Source organism: Pyrgilauda ruficollis, unplaced genomic scaffold (assembly GCF_017590135.1).
Source record: "Pyrgilauda ruficollis isolate IOZ18807 unplaced genomic scaffold, ASM1759013v1 scaffold14, whole genome shotgun sequence".
In the NCBI taxonomy this organism is placed as follows: Eukaryota; Metazoa; Chordata; class Aves; order Passeriformes; family Passeridae; genus Pyrgilauda; species Pyrgilauda ruficollis.
This window is the reverse complement of record NW_024512543.1, coordinates 5,985,672-6,002,583: the sequence shown is the minus strand read 5'-3', so window position 1 is coordinate 6,002,583 and position 16,912 is coordinate 5,985,672. Positions and strand designations below refer to the sequence as shown.

Here is a 16,912-nt window from a genome sequence, read left to right as displayed (position 1 = left end):
ACCTCAACTACATAAGGCATGCATAGCAGAGCACATAAGCAATGACTACTGGGCTGGGTGTGTCCAAATTGTGGCTTGATGTTTTTAAGACCTCCATTATCCCTTGGAAATTGTTGTATAAAGATTGTATTGTTTGCTGCACTAAAGCTGGATTTTTGCCACAGTTAAGCCCTAACTTTGATTTTAATGACATAATATGAGAGCCATCCATCTGTGGCACCTCACCAGAATATTTTGAAGACCTAACTACATTGTCTGCCAAATGCTTTTGCAGAGCGTATTAGAAACTTCTACTATCACATCTGTCATTTCATGATGTTTTGTCTTTGCAGCCTGTAACTCTGCATGATTCTATGGGGGGCTGAACCATGGTGGGAGAAGGATGGCATTTACCTTCATGAAAGCACAGTTTTCTGGAGCACGGTGTTGTGGCTAATGTTGCCATCCATAATTAGGAACAGGTTTGCTTAATGTTGCCTGAGGCAGCTGTGGTAACTTCAAATGATCTACAAGCCAGCCATGGCACTGCTAAGGAAAAGGCAACATGGTTTAAACACTGAAGCTGGGCAGTGGGCAGAAGCTCTTGGAACCTCTGCTGCCTGCCTGGGAGAGCTTGCAGAAGGTACTTTATTTTTTTTAAATTTTTTTTGTTTGGCAACTTAGCTGAGGGATGGTACCTCTTGAGTAGAAACAGACATAGCCTCCCTTCAATGTCTTCAGACTGAGTGGTTTGGGATTTTTTGGAGTGGGGTTTAATTTCTCAGTGCTGATCATCTTCCACAACCAATTCTCAGTAATACCTAGTTTATATCTAGGTTTGCATAGGTGTTAAGAGTAATTTTTTATTTGGACTGAAGCCTCTTCCTATTACATTTCTTCAGTCTTTGCTGTTAAGTGTCCTCATGACAGTAACTTCATTGTGGACTACAGGAAGTGAATGTAGATGACCAAATTTTTTGATACAGCCTCCTTTGAAACAGAATAGAGATTTGAAGTAATACTGGATATAGTTTTGTCAAACATCGCTGCAGACTTAGCTTGCTATTTTGTATTTCTTTCTGTAGCCAACAGCCATTAAATTCTTCATATGATGATTTCAGGAATCAGTATTGAGGCAAACTCCCCAAGGTGATGGGAAGTCATTGGATGGGAAATAGTGGAAAGCCATCCTGTCACTAAAGGGGTATTTTTATTTTATTGTTAACCAGTGTGACACAGCTTTTAAATTCATGTAGCACTTTGTGCAATAGAGTTTGCATGGAATGGTTTTAAGTCTATGTTGGAAAAATTAATTTTCCCCTGTACAAAACATAGCTGCTTCACATCAGTGCTCTGCTGGGAGTGGCTTAAATATGTTAAACAACACTAAAGTCTTTCAGCCCTTTCCCTGGGCTCAACAACTTGTTTTACAGTACAGTGAATTCTGAGTCAGAAGTCTCATCCATTGCTGGAATGTCTGGATTTTGGATTACTAAAGAGAAGGTTCCAGGACTTCTCAGAGCTTTCTATATTGATGAATATATATGAATATTATGATGAATAATATGAATCCGAGTGCATCCATCAGCCTAGGGGCTCAGGATAGTTTTTAACCGGCCACAAACTCTCTAGGTTGAATTTGCTGTCCTACTGTTCAAGCATGCAAATGGTCTAGAATTGTGTATTCCTTCATATGGAGAAAAGGACCCTCCCTGGTTTAGGGGACTTCATTTCCCTTGCAGCCTCTTCATTAACTTCCTCTCCAAGACCCTTTCCTGACTTCCATTAAGGGTGAGATTTTACAAGTACTTGGTGAGCTGAAAGAACAGAGATGAATTTCCTAAGGGCATCCACAGCCATTATATTCCTCTGTGACTGTTTACATGTTTACAGGTCTGGCAATATTTGAAGCAGAATTAGTCCCCATTAGGCTCAGTGCAGCTATCACTGAGAATTGACAGACATCTTGTGGGTGGTGGGATCCCACCTAACAAGTGAACTTTGCAGCTGATGAACACCTCAACAACTGTTTAAAGTGAAAGGATTTGGGGTACTCAGATCTTGGTCAGACCAGGAGAGGATTTCCCAACTTCCTGGCCATAACAGAGCACTGAGCAACAGTCCTGCTGGCCAATGGAACAGCCAGTTAAAAGCACAGCGAGAAGAGTCAGAGATTGTTGTAGTACTGTAGAAGATAACTTTCTTTAATTAAATACAATAATATTCTACTTTTGTATAGGCTTTATTAAATTATTCCTTTGGTGTTGAAAAATAGCAAGACTAGTGAACTGTTTAATGAGGGACATTAGTGTCCACTGCCATGGAACTGGCTGGTCTCTTGTTTGGTCTGAGAAGGTATTTAGCTGCTATGAGATATTGGTTGGGTAGGTTAAAGCAGCACTACCCACTTGTTACGAATGGCCAGGACTTTGACTTGACTAATCTGTCGTGGAAGGTCTGGTGAGCTCTAAGAAAAGAGATAATGGATTTTAATCAGGTGGTCTTCCACTGGAAAAAAAAAATCCTACTTTTTGAATCTCTGTCAGCATTTTGTTGGACATTTACTCAAAAAATCCATTGAAACAACTGAACTGAAAAATACCATGGTGAGGATAAAAGATTTTGGTTTAATTCAAAATGAAACACAATCTCTCCTCAATGAAATGACCCTTTCCCACTGCCAACTGTGCACAGGCTTGAATGAAACATTTCATTTGTGACTATTTTTTCTCTTTCTTAAAAAACAATTCCCTTGAGTTCACTTTTGAAGCAAGGTACTGCTCCAAAATGAAAGTCCAGCTTCTTATTTGTGAGACACTGGTACAAAATGTCTCAACCTTTCTGAAAATCAGTTTTTCGCCCTGCCACCTCTTAATCCTTTCTTCTCTCCCACTTACTTTTGACTGAAACTACTTTGTTCAAATTCACTCCTTCACTCAGATGTTTAGATCACCTTGAAACTGCATTTTTAGAGAGTAAACAAAGACATTTCACTCCCTCCTACCATGCTCGTACTGATGCTCTTCAGCATGTGGTTGTAGCACTTACTTCCCTCTAGATATTGATGTTGCTGGGAGTTTGGTGGGGAAGCAAAAACTGGCTGTCTTGTTGATGAAATCTCTATTGACACATTAAAATTCCCAACCAAACAGGGGCTTTCACTGACAGAGAAGGGGAAAAATCAGTGTTTTCCTGTTTCTGGCACTGCATTACAAACAATGGAGAGTGTGCATGGGGATCACTGCCTGTTTGGCAGCTGAAAGGGATTCCTTAACTCAACAAGAGACTGAAGTAACTTGCTCCAAATTGGTCTTGTTTGTGTTGAGTGAAGCAGTTCTACTTATGTCTGAATATACAGTCAAATTAACAACAGTGTAAATTGTGCTTCTTTGAGAAAGACAGACCTCTTGCATTTTCAGTATGTCCATATCAATTATCAGTCATTTACCCATCATCTGCTGAATATCTTTACCTAGATGGTATGTGGTTACCTCATGTAAGAGCAACAAGGTCACTGTCTATGCAATGGCATGGTGTCTTCTGCATAGTTAAGTTTCTTTAATGTTAAAATAATGACATTTAAATAATTTCTCTGGAGTTTGCCATTTGATTTGAAATTTCTGGAAACGTGCTGGCAGGGAGTTACTCTAGAGTAATTCCTTAATCTTTCTAGAAAGTTAGTCCAGAGATTAGTAATACTCTCTCCTTTTCCCCTTTCCTTTCCCCAAATTAATCAGCTGACCCTGTTTCCAAGTGACAGTTGTGTTTATGAGATGTCTGTTCCATGATTCATGGGTGAAATCACCTCTGAAGTTCTCCCCACAGTCCTTGGTGCTTGAGGAGGGCCACAGTGGTGCAGTGGGGTTGTCTTGGTGCTCTCTGAACTGACTGGGTGAGCACGGCCTGTTTTTGGTGAAGAGGTGTCCTTGTCATGACACATCACCTTTGTCACTCTCTCCTGCTTAATCCCAGTGGAGAAGCCCCTGTTGGAGTGCTCTGGGGAAATGGCATGTCCCATCCACTGCTGCCACTGGCTCAGGTCAGACCCCCTGTGTTGGGTCAGTGTGGAAACTCTGGAATCTTTTCAAACGCTGCCTTGATACCACGAGCAGCTCTGGGCAGTGCCGGGCATCCCTGCAGGCCTGCTGCCATCTGTGGCTGTGTTAGCAGGGCAGTTTAACACGAGAGCTGCTGGGGAGGGACCAGGTATTTGGACAGTAAACGTGGGTTCAAGCAGGTAGCAGAGACCTTGTACATGTTGAAGAGAGGGGAGGAGGGGCAGTGCTGATATCTTGTTTTATGGGGGGATTTAACAAAGGCACTGTGCTTGCAGAAGGCTATTCAGGCTGCCATTTCCCTAGCATTTTAACTACCACCCTACTTCTCTCATTACAGCTGGGGATTTTGGCTCTCCCAGGGGGGAGGAGATGTTCTAAATGGGCTGCCAGGGAGGTGGATTTAATGCACTAGGAAGAGCTGGCTTCACCAAGTTAAAAAGCAAAACAAAACCCAATCCTCCATTCCTATTTTTAGTGTTTATGACCAAGTATTTTTGCTTGGTTGCTCAATTTGAAAGGGTTTAGTGAGCCTGCCAGTTGATTGAAAGCTCTGTGGTGTGTGAGCTGGCCTGGCTGGGGAGCCTGCAGTGCATAGCGACGAGGTCGGAGCTGTGCCGGAGGTTTTTTTCCACTGCAGTTTGTTGAAGGGTAACGAAAATGTCCCCAGGGCAAAGGGGATGTTGGCTTTCCAGGTTGTGGTGATTCATCTTGCCTGGATAAGCAGTCTTTCTCCCACTCCTGCATTTTCATCTCCATCTACCTCACCCCTACTTCACAGTGCAACCAAATGCAAAGCCAGCCCCTCTCCACGCAGGGGTTTTGCTGCGGGTCTCCGGCAGCAATCCCGGTGAGCTGCACCGCCTGGGCAGCATTAGCATTCAGTGCCTGTCCTCCTGCCCAGTTCATGTTCTATAAATGGGTTTATTCTCGTTATTAGGAGCGATGTCCCCGGCATATGGAGTCCGTGCGGTGCCTGCAGGCAGGTTTCCTTCCTGTTGGTGTTGGTAAGCAGCCCAAGCGCCTCCTGGCAATTAGCAGATCGTTACCCATAATGCAGCACGCAGCGATGCAGCCTGCTGGTTTTTCTGGAGGTCACTCTGACCTAATTCACCCCCAGGAATTGTACAGCGCTGGCATGACTTACCAGTGCATTAACAAGCTGATGCTTCAGTACAAGGTTATTTGAGTGCTCCCACATTGTTTCTTAGGCAAGAACTAGCCATTTTGTCTAGCGGCCAACAGTGGTTAATAGGGGCTAGTCTGGAAGAAGAGGGGGCCGAGTGCTGTCTGGTTTTGAGATGAGACATCAGGGAGTGTGGCACCTCCTTTGGCTTTAAAGCTGGGCACTGTTTCTGGTTGCAAACGCCCACGGCTCGGTTTGCCACCTCAGTTCTGAGCTACCACAGCGGGTTTGCGATGAAAAGAGCGGCCTGTGTCAGGTGGGCCTGAGTCCCCCCGGCTCGGCTTCAGAGGGGAGCACAGAGGGACGGGCCTGTGCCCCAGATCTGCCCCAGTCCAAACCTCTGGGAGATACGAAATGGAGGTGCAGATTTCAGCCTGTTCCCGGCAGTTTTGGAAGGGCAGGTGTGCCTGGCCGGAGGGGGACACCGACACAGCAGCAGAAACCCTGGCAGGGCTCATCCTCCCTCTGGCAAACCTGAACACAGGGCAGAGGGCCTGGCTGCAGCATCACCATCCCAAATCATGGTGCTCTCCCAGGGCAACGATTTGTGTGCACCAAAGTTAATTGTTGGCAGTTTTTAGAGACTTTTAAAATCTCTAATTTATTTTTATTTCTCCCTGCTAACATATGTGTGGCTGGATTGTGCATGCTGAGGAAGTGGTGTACTCAGGGCACACACAGACCTATTGCAGTAAAACTGTTTTAAAACATTTCTCAAGGAGTTTTCCTGTAAGATATGGGGCATCTGCTATCATGGTCATGGTGTGTGGGGGGTGATTTGACTGACAAACCATTAGGAAGCCCAGAATAACTCACTCCTGGCTTGTCCCTTTGCATGCTCCAGAGGTCACCCCTGAATCCCACCCAGCTCCTCCTGCCACCCTGTGCCAGAGTTACACTGCCTTGTGCACAGCCAATCTCCTTGGGTGCATGTGGGTCTGTGCATACACATTTGTGCGTATTGTTTATGCACATGAGTGGCCTGAGCCAAGCTTTGCTCTTCATCCAGGTTCCTTCTCCCAGCTGATGCTCTCGATACTTAAAATGATTTCAGAGGAAATTATGCAGCATTGTAGAGTCAAAGCTATGCATGAGTAGAGCTGGTGAGTGGACTTTCCTCAAGCAATTAAATTTTCTGGAGAGTGCCTGGAGATGAGGGGTCTTTTGGCAGGAGCTTACTCCTTTGCTCCCCATGCCCTTAGGTGTTTTCACGGCTAAAGAAACAGCAGGGCAGTGCAGGAGAGTGAGCTACAAGTGCTACCTGCCTCACTCCACCATTTTATAACTTCCCCAAGATCCTTGGCCTTGCTTTCAAACACAGGTCTGTCCTGCTTTCTCCAATTACACCTGCCAAACTGCAGCTGGGGCTGAACCACTACCATTTGCACAGGGGTTTTATTTATCCCTTGGGCGAACAATTAAAGTGGACTCTCTTGTATCAGTGCCAAATATTTGAGCAATTGCTTGTAATTTATATAAGTCCTTCCTCTGGAACTGGCAGTACTGAGAAGCAAACCACCACCTCCGGAGTGCAGCTGGCCACCAGTCCTGGTGCTAATGCAGCAGAGTGCCCCTTCTCTTTTTGTGGACTCAGTTTTAGCTCTGTCCATGCTGGCTAGAACAACTGTAGAGCCAGAAAATGAAATAATAGGAACTATAAGCTCTTCTACAGCTGAGTGGTTTCAGAGATCCATCAATTATTAAAGGCATTAATTCTTCCACAATTACTGGCACGTTGTGACATATTAGAATAGAGGAGAGTTGGTCTCTGACCAAATCAGACCGACCAGACTATTCAGTGAAACCACTGAGTCCTTTTGGACTCACTTCTTTAGCAGAGTTGGCAGTGCTGGAACACACTGGGAGAAACAGCTAGGTTTTCTCACTTCAGCCAGGACACAGAAATTCACAGTGGTAATATTTCCTGTCCTGTCTGATAATAGCGAACCCCAATGTGGTGCCTATGAACTTTCTTATGTTTGTTTGTATGCTTTTCTTAAGAAGCTGGATTCAGTAGGGCCCTGTACTGAAGGGGGTGAGACAAGAGCTCTTCACCTGCAGCCTCCAACATCTTCCCCTGCCTTGGCTGCCAGGAAAGCTGTTTTATTTTTCTGTAATGAAATATTCCTGCTTCTCCATATCATAGAGATAGTGTGGCAGATGGTGCTTTGGATCCTCACCCCATGAACACTTTTGAAGGCTTCTGTTCATGAGTACCTCTATTTGACATATTTATCTATATGTCTCTACACTGCAACACTTTCACAGTGCAAGATGGGAAGGGCCAGGAAATGCCAAGAGCTCCCCAACATCCTCAGGAATGTTTGGTTTTTTCTGAGAGTTGCAGATTCTTGAGCACTGGGGTTCTGACAGAGCCAGGTTCTTCAGTGTGCTTGGATAGTCTGAGTTTTAAAGGGCCTTTTCTAATCCGAATTGTTGACACTGTATATCTGTAAGCAAGCCTTCTTGACAGACAAATGAAGGGTATATTTTTAAATCATAACCATAAAATTATGTCACTTATTACAATGACAAGTTTCCCTTCTTTTGTACAGGTAATGGTAATAATTCTGTCTAATGATGGTAGTGGCCACAAGAAACCTTATTCAATCTTAGCAGGAGGAAATTATGCATTTTCTTTGCATGTAAACTTCCATTATATGGATGGGGCTCCTGTGACATAGGCCATTATATCTGTAATATGTATTTATAGTTGTTTAAAGACCTGAAAGTTTATGGAATAAATCTGATGCAATATAGCCAGGAGGCCAGTGAGTTTTCATCACACTATTGATTAAAAAGCCCACCACTACACTGTGAAGATAATGGAAATAATTGGGTAAAAATTCCTTTTATTCTGTATAAATAATTTCACATTTGTTTTTAAAAAAGAGTATTTGCTTATTTTTTCCCCTCAAGATAATCTCTGCCTTTGTTTGGAAGAGGTTATTGATTGGATTGTTAACTTAAATAGTCTGTGGCGGGTGTGACAGAGCACATGGCTGCAATTAATCTTGCAATGCAGAATCCATTATTGAAAAAGCACTAATGAGCCGTTCTAAGGCCTTCACTGGTCACAGAGCGACTGGAAGCAGCAGATTGCTCCTGCCCTTTAATGTCAGTTTTGGTCTTTAGTGTTATACAAGCAGTGTAAGCAGAAGAGATTTTTGGATATTTTTAGGGTATTTATGTTAAAATTATCCTCCCCATCAACCTGCAATTGTAGCAGGTGCAGGATACAAGGAATAGTCTCTGAATGTGCTCACCTCTCTGCTTCTCTGACCAGCTGTCTGGTGGACATAATGTACAATTAAAGCCAGTGGCATGTGAAACACTGATGTCACTATAAAATATGGCCTCAGTCTCAAAGTTCAGATCCAGAGGAGAGTTTTGACAAAGATGAGGGAGCTTTCATACCTGATGTACACCTTAAAATATTGTTTTTAGGACAAAGGGATGAGCTGTTTAAAAGCTCACTGCAAGTTTTATTGTCTCTGTCTGTTGTTTATAGCTATTGCAGCATAGCAGAAGTTTAGGTAGAGAATAGTTATGGTAGATTAGAAACCGTCAATGTTAACATATTGCCTTCTCCTTCAACAGAACTGCTCCCAGGGTGTATTTTAGAGGTCTGTCTATTGACTTCGGTGACACCATAAATATGTGTTACTTCCTCTCCCTATTAGATCTGCAGAGCTGATACAGACTGGTGAGAGTGACCCAGGGTTTGCCAGGGTGGAGCCACCACCTGAATTATTAACTGGGTTTCAGCTGCAGACTCTGCTGCGCACCTTAGCCAGAGCAAACACTGTTCATCACACAATTAGGTGAAATAAGACTGCTTCTCCATCTCAAACACATAGCAAGAAGACTGTCAGCTCTCTGGCTTGTGTGCTACCACAGTGTCTGTAACTTGAATCACATTTTGGACTGCTCTGTGTGTAAAAGAAAATTGTGGCCTGAAGTTGCCTTTTTATTTTTAAGGAAAAAAGAAAGGGAATTTGAATCTACCTGTAGTAGCTTGCCACATGCAGCTACAGGACTTTGTGTTCAGGTATTCTGACACAGAAGGAATGCTAAGAAGTTCTGTGATATGGAGCAGGGATGGTGTTCACTAACACTGCCTCAGGAAGTCTTGGATGTGTGAATTTTCTCATATCATGTAAAACACTAGGTTTTGAACCAAAGTAGCAGGAAAAGAAAGAGATCACGAAGAAGGAGAAACCAGGGAGGAAAGGAAAAAGAATTTTAATATTTTGAGTATCTGGTGGCATGCTTGCCATATACTACAGCGCCTCACCATGCTGATAGCATAAGTAAAAATAGTCTTTCCAATGACATTAACTTGGGGTCATGGTACCACAAGGAATGTTGTTTAATGTGAAAGAGCATGTGACTTAAAGGCTGAAGAAAGACATTCTTTTTACCTTACACATGGTATAAGCCCTGGGCTAGCAGAGAGCAACCTGCAGCTATGCAGACTCTACTCTTGTAGTCACAGTACCTGGAGAGAGAGCCTATTGGAGTGAATGAATTGGTATGTTCTCGCAAAATACTTCTGCCTTGCTACTAGAAAGAAACCACTGTGGCCCTCGCTCTATTCCTAATTTTTCTAAGGAATCCTCAACCCACAGGAGACCATTTCTTTTAGGCTTGTGGTAGGTGTGGTTCTTAAGAAGTGCTCTGCAATATAGGTAGGATGTATCACTTCAAGGATGAAGCACCACTGATGTGAGATGCCACACAGGAGACCTGCAGAGGTGTTTTTGAGGCAAATGAGAGCAGGAATGGCTATAAAGGGACAGAGATAAAATAGTGAACAGGACCTGACCCTCATGTTGTGTTAGAAAGGGAGGGTCCTCAGCTGGACTCTCTGCAATGAGCAATGTGTATGCACAGGCAAATGAGCATGTGAAGATGTGCATGTATTTAGCTGGGATTTATTTCTGTAAGTTTGATTCCATTCTTTCTGTTTCTTTTCAAATGTGACTGAAGCTATTTAACTCTCTGATTAATTCACCTCCCTATATGAGTTGTTTTCTGTGATATATTCCAGCACTGTACAACATTTCTGGAAGCAACTCTCTGCTTTTGGGATGAATTCCTCCCTGATGTGTAGCATGGCACATTTGTTCTATTTACTGGTGTTGGAATAAGGTTTGCATTCAATGTAAATCAGATCTGGAGGAACATTTCAGTGTCATGTCAGGTTCTGCTAGTTTGGTAGTATCAGAAAGTATATGTGGTCCTCTCAGCAAGAAAAGGTATCTTGTCACATCTCCTTTTGCTTAGTTGCAGTTTCAGGGCCCCCAGTATTTTAGTTGGTCCATTGTAAATCTCAGTTAAAAACTGTCACTATTTTTTGTGCTGACATTTCAAGGGCTCCAAAACCCTGTGATCTTCTTAGCCCATCTGAGCTCATCAGTATTGTCAAGATGTTTCATTATTCAAAGGCTTAAGAGTGTCATGAGCAATTTCATTGATCCCTCCTTCTCTAAATATCGCCTTTATTTTCTATTAAATTTCTTTAATAAATATGCATATACATTTCTTTGCTGGACAGGTTTAGTTGTTGTATCACAACCACGCAAATATAACTGGAGAACAAAAATTCTTATTACAGCATTTGGTGGTATCATGGACACATAAAAGAAATATATCCCCTACAGCATTACTTCCTTATTCAGCAATTCACAGCAACTGTTTGTTTCACTAGCTGGAATATACAGAAACTTTTTGTATGGTGGTGATGGCTGCTGTGATGACACAGTAAAATATTGCTGATAGGTGTGGCAATGAAGATGACACATCTGTGCCCACATTTACCATAGACATGCCTTTTTTTTCTTATTGGAGAAACAGCCTTTCTTTCTCCACTCTTAAAAAGGCACTTAGGCTGGTGGAAGTGGAAAAGATTTTTTCCAGTCCATTGGTTGTAGTCTAAGAACAGCAGACTGGGTAGAGGTGAAAAGCCCCACACAACTTATGGTGCCAGTTTCTAGAAGAAACAGGCAACAGTGCAAGATGTGCATACCTGTGTTCCTAGTGTTTCTGCAGATGAGCAATTGACTCTCCCTGCCCTGACTATGCACAGTGTTAATGTTTAAGTGTGTCAGAGAAGGATTCTAAATGTGGGGCTTTCCAAGAAGGCAGGCAGGAGCTTATTGCAGGAGACTTAGGCAATGTCTCAGCCAGGTAAGGGTGGTTTGGGAGTACAGTACTTTATTTCAGCGGTGTGTTTGTCTTGTTTTGTTTTGCAGAAGCAACACTGATCCTACCTTTGGTTTGTTTGTTTGTTTGTATTTTCCCCTCCAGAAAGCCCATTGCTGACCCTGCTACTGTGATACCGCTGTTTTGCAAAGCTGAAGTCGACACGCATGTAGGGGCGGGGGTTGTAACTCTGGCAATTTGTCCTTCCCGATTAGATGTGACTGTTCTGCTAGCTTTCCCTTCTTTATTCCTTTCATTTAGTTCATTGTGGGAATTGGCTTGGGATTTTTTTTCCTTTCGGTTTCCTGTTTTGATCCTGGAAGGTTAGCTGTGCAATTTGGTTTCTTCTGTGCCAACCAACTTTAGTGGCAGAGCTCTTAAAAAAAAAATTAAAAGCTATATCCTTCCATCCCGTCTTGCGTCTTCTCTGTACGCTACTGCTTCCATTTAAGCAAAGTTTACAGAATTGCTCCACCCATTTGGACACCAGGAAAGGAAGCTGTGAAATGGAGAATAACCTCATTTCCACCAGGTCCTTCGTTCCGGTCGAAACAACGCTAATTGAAACTGTAGTCCAATTTCTATTAAGACGGATGGTCTCTCTTTGAAATTTGGTTTGTTTCTGATTTCATGCTTTTTCTTGTTTCCTTTAAAAAAAAATCCCCACAAAAACCAACTCAAAGCCAAACCATTTTTAAGAGCTCTGAATAAAACTGCTTTGCCGATGGGGTGGAGATGACTCTGATTTTCTCTTGTGCCCGGCAGCGAAAGGGTTAATGCCTGCTTTCCTCTTTGGTATCTGTTAGTTGCAGCCCATGTTGTGATCAGTCCATGTCCATGTGTGTTTTGTTCCCAAATTTAATACCGGTTAATTAACAAGCAATAAGTGAGCCTTAACAATGACCGTTGTTTCCGATCTTCCTCAGGACACCCGACCTGCCTGCAGTTCACCACAAACATGACTGAGGCTGTTAAAACCTATCAGTGGCAATGCATTGAGTGCAAATCCTGCAGCCTTTGTGGGACCTCAGAGAACGATGTGAGTCCATTTACCTTTTCATGCAAATAAGCATCACTGCAAGCTGCTGCCATGCCCACCCTTGAGCAGCATGTGGCACTGGTGTGGGTCCATTGTTTTACTTCTGCTTCTGTGCATCTCCGAGGAAGAGCCACCTCTGAGCACAGAGATTCTCCCCAGTGCCCCCATTCAGCTACTGGTCTCTGCTGAAATTACCAGGGGTATCATATAGGGCCACTTAAAATGCTGATACTTGTGGTTTGTGTACTTATTCAATAGAAATTAGCTGGGGGCCATGAATTCCTGTTGCAGGGAGCTTTCAGCATGATAGAAGTAGATGTGAATACATGATAACCCAAGAGAGGCAAGTATGCGCCTTCTGTCCCTGATTTTCTTTACTTTCTTGGTATGATTTTTTAAACTTAATTACAAGACTTGGGAAACATGAAACCATTTGAAGTGGGATGGCTAAGCCTCACCTAATCATCAACTCCAGTGATTTCCAGAGCCTGCAGCTGAGCAATGTCCACCCTCCGGGGTTTGCAGTTAAAATCTGATGCTAAGGGTCCTTGGTGGCCTCTGAGAACCTTGGAAAATTGACAGTGGCTGGAGAACTTTGGAGGTGATTAGCTAACACTATATTCCCTACAGCAGAATAAATTTTAAGCCTGAGATTTTGTTTTTGCTTAGCATAAAAACAAATCTGAACCCAGGGAGCTTAGGAATGACAGGATACTTCAGAGCAGCTTTTTTCACCCCAAATATATGAAAGAGTTGCAGACCACACGGTGGGGTCATGTAACTTCCATCTGTTTCGCAAAAAATTTACTCAGCTGAGTTTTGGAAAACTGTCTAAGTCAAAGGCTTCCTCTGAAGAAATGAGATCAGCACATGGTGACACCGGAGCCCAGCAAAGCCTCTCCTCTTCTCTCAGAAGAGCATATCCCCAGCATAACAGCTTTTACTCCTGCATCATGAGGCCATCTAGCACTGGAACTCCTCCACTTCTCACAGTGATTTTCTGCTTAGAAACTGAGCTGTCTTGTGCTGAGAGAGGCTTTCTGCAGCCTCTCAGGAATATGGTGGCTAATCATGGATGAACAAAAGTGATGTTTGTAGCCTTTACATTCCCAGCAGTCTCTTAGTCTCTGTTGTTGCAGCTCTGCATTCCCAGCTGAACAATGCTGGTTACCCTACTTAAGTTTTCATCTTGGCAAGAGACTAATTTACATAATTTTCTCTCTTCTCCTCTCCTTCTCTCCCTGTTTCCCTACTGTCTCTCCAACAAACTTGCCTCAGGACCAGCTGCTCTTCTGTGATGACTGTGACCGTGGCTATCACATGTATTGCTTGAATCCACCAGTCTTTGAGCCCCCAGAAGGTAACATATGACTGAAGTCTGCTTTGAAAGTCAAAATAAAGTCTTTGTGGAGAAGGGAAAAATTTCAGAAAGGTGTTTTGAACCATGCAGGGTTAAAGAAACAGTTGCGAAGCAAAGGGAGGTAGCACTGGAAAGAAACAAAATTAATAGATGTGAAGCGTGATCTGTGGTATCCTATTCAATCTTGCCTGGTCTCCTCCTCTTCCAGAACATGGTTCTTTTGTGGGTCGTGGGTACCTCTGGATGTCCCACATGTCACTGGTCACCTCAGTTTAGTCAACTGAATTGAGCGCCTGTGAAATGTGACTTTGGACTTCTTAAGAAGTCAAAGTCCTGGAGGGAAAGCCTCAGACAGGGAGGTCCTCTCTGGAACACCTAAGAGCCTGTTGGCAGGAGACTGGATTAAAGGGCATTACCTTCCTTGCTCTATGATATGTTTCTGTTTAGGCAGGGTGAGGGTTTTGTGGTCTGTATTACATTTGGAATGCAGTTATGACCTCTGCAGGGGGTTCAATTGGACTATACTATGACTGGTTGGAGTTTGTCCAACTTTGGCTGTGGAGCAGAGGAACCAGTCTCTTACCATTAGAGGTTCTCTGACTAAAATCCTCAGAGAGCAGTAGAATTGGAGAAGGAGGCTTGTGAGTGCGAGTGACTGCGGTTTACATGAGGGGCAGGACAAGAATAATTACAAATTAATCATGCATTCAGGAGCTAATGTTTGTAACTTTGGTAAAAAGGAAGCTAAATCAGGAGGGGAAAATCTTGAAATGCAGCTAATAACTATCTAAAGGTTTCTGTTCCACTGGGAAGTGGTTTATTGGAAGTGTGAAAATATAAAACACCTCATTGCAATGCACACCCCAGGAGCATTGCAGCTCATGTAGAAAGCCTATGGACACAAAAGCAAGGGCAGCAGAGTCTGCTTCACAAAAATACAAGCAATTCCAATATTAGGAATATCTCATATATTATTCAAGCCATTCTTGACATAAACTCTGAGTTTCATGTCATTCCTATAAGAAGGATTTCTTCATTTGCAGGGAGCTGGAGTTGTCATTTGTGCCAGGAGCTACTCAGAGAGAGAGCGTCAGCTTTTGGCTACCAGGCCTGAGGAGCTCCAGCAGTCAAGAAACACCTTGCTCCTGGTGTTGCCATACCAGCACACAATTCCCACCCAGAACACAAAGACATGACCCACATCCAAACGAACGGACACTCAAATACAGGAAGAGGTATCTGTGGTATCCACTGTCACTAATGCCAGACCTCCTGGGCTCTGCTAGGACTGTGTACTTTCCCAATGATCTGGATGAAATCTCTTCACTGCTGTGCATGGTTGCTGCTTGCCATGAACAGGCTCACATGCACCATGGAAGAAGGGGGAGGGTTGTTATACCAACGCGGAGAAGTCAATTTTGTGGCCTTGTGCTTTCTGTTTAGTCTTTTGTTTTTAGTGAAAAAGTAGTAAGATATTTCCCAAGGAATTATTGGTGAGTACTTCAGCTGGGAGCAGCACCAGGTGTTTCTCTTCAAAGGCTTGACTGGAAATCTCTTTACTGCAACCACTCTGTAGATGCATGGGTGCTTAAGAGGGGTGCTCTGAGAGTTGTGTTTAGTTCAATACTTCCCAGTTCATGAACAGCACATTGTCACTAAGAGAAGCATTGATCAAAACTTTTTGGGGTGACACTTTCTTCATTGAATCAAATGCCCTGATTTGGCAGATCATTAGGAATCTGTTTTAAGTGTAAGGAAGAGCAGTACTGTTAGGTACACACTCCAATGCTTAGAAATGCCTTTGGTACTCAGTGTGTTCAGGCATGCTGTCCCACTGTAATGCCAGCAGTACCTTCCAGACACATCAATTCTTTTTGTTCAGAAAATTCTGAGTGAAAAATCTTACATATATGCAACTGACTTTCTGTTTAGCTCAGAAAATTGGACAAAATAAAAATTCTCATCTTAAGTTGATCACAGAAAGCAAAAAATTGTCAGCTTTCCAAGCAATCTTACGTAAGTTGCAAAAAGGAACAATTTTGGCTTAAGGTCAAATGAAGCACTTTGATTAATTTTTTGAAATTTCTAAACTAAAATGTTCTGCAACTGAAAGCTGCATTTTCTGGGCATTGCCTAATCCGGGCTTTCAGCATTTCCAAAGTGTTACTGTTTTTTGACAAAAGTAATTATCAAGATCTAACTAAATTTCCCAATATTTTTCCCCCACATTCTCTACAACTGCATCTTTGGCCAGTGACATAATTTGTCTAAAAACCTTCCCCAGCTCTAAAGAAAAGAATAATTTACTGAACCTAACATGAAAAGAAGAATTTTCATAATTATTAAAAAAATTTAAAGAGAAACAGTTCTACTTTATTTAAACAAAGCTTTACATGTGAAATGAAGAAATTTTAAGTGAGACCATACATTGAAAAAACAAATTATTGCAGTTGAATCTCTTTGAACAGTTTAAGAGATTACTAGGAGAATGAGTACATCAAATATTTTCTAAAAAATACATCTTTAAGGTTAAAAACCTACCACTCCCTGAACTGCCAAGTAGCCCAGAATAATTATTTTTTTGGGCATGATGTATATCACTTTCTATGCATAGTTTTAAGTGGGTTTATAATATAAATTTATGAGAGCAGCATGTGACTCATGTTGCTGGTACAAGTCGGTAAGGATACTGAAGATTATATTTGGCATGTTTATATTGGTTGAAACTCTTCTGCAAAATGAAATGTCCCCAAACACTTGAAAGACATTGTGAAACAATATTGGTGAGCTATTTTTTCTTCCTTCTCCTGCTAATTACACTTAGTTAGGATGAGCTATACTGACCTACTGCACTTTTTCTCATTATTTAGATAGTTTCTTCCCCTTTTGTTCAGCTTACACACCAAAAGTAGCTGTGTCAGCTACTGGATTCTCCCACCTAATGCTGCAGCCTCTTCTCAGGCTGCAGCAGGAGTATTTTAACCTGTTAGGGAAAAAAAAAAAAAAAGTAGAAAGTATTTATCCTAATTTTATTGGACCAAATCTCTCCTGGAGCAGCTGCACTGGCTCCCTGTAAAATTCATTCA

At 42.6% G+C, this 16,912-nt stretch overlaps 1 protein-coding gene across 3 annotated transcripts in view; it reads left to right on the top strand.

Moving 5' to 3' along the window:
• DPF3 (double PHD fingers 3) overlaps positions 1-15,702 on the top strand; it is a 154,286-nt gene extending 138,584 nt beyond the window's left edge. For all 3 annotated transcript variants that reach the window (XM_041459917.1, XM_041459920.1, XM_041459916.1), the window contains 3 exons: positions 12,354-12,466; positions 13,745-13,826; positions 14,870-15,702. In XM_041459917.1, the coding sequence (XP_041315851.1) occupies positions 12,354-12,466; positions 13,745-13,826; positions 14,870-14,940 (266 nt within the window). In that variant the 3' untranslated portion in view covers positions 14,941-15,702. The remainder of the gene's footprint in view (positions 1-12,353; positions 12,467-13,744; positions 13,827-14,869) is intronic.
• The last annotated feature ends 1,210 nt before the right edge of the window (positions 15,703-16,912 follow it).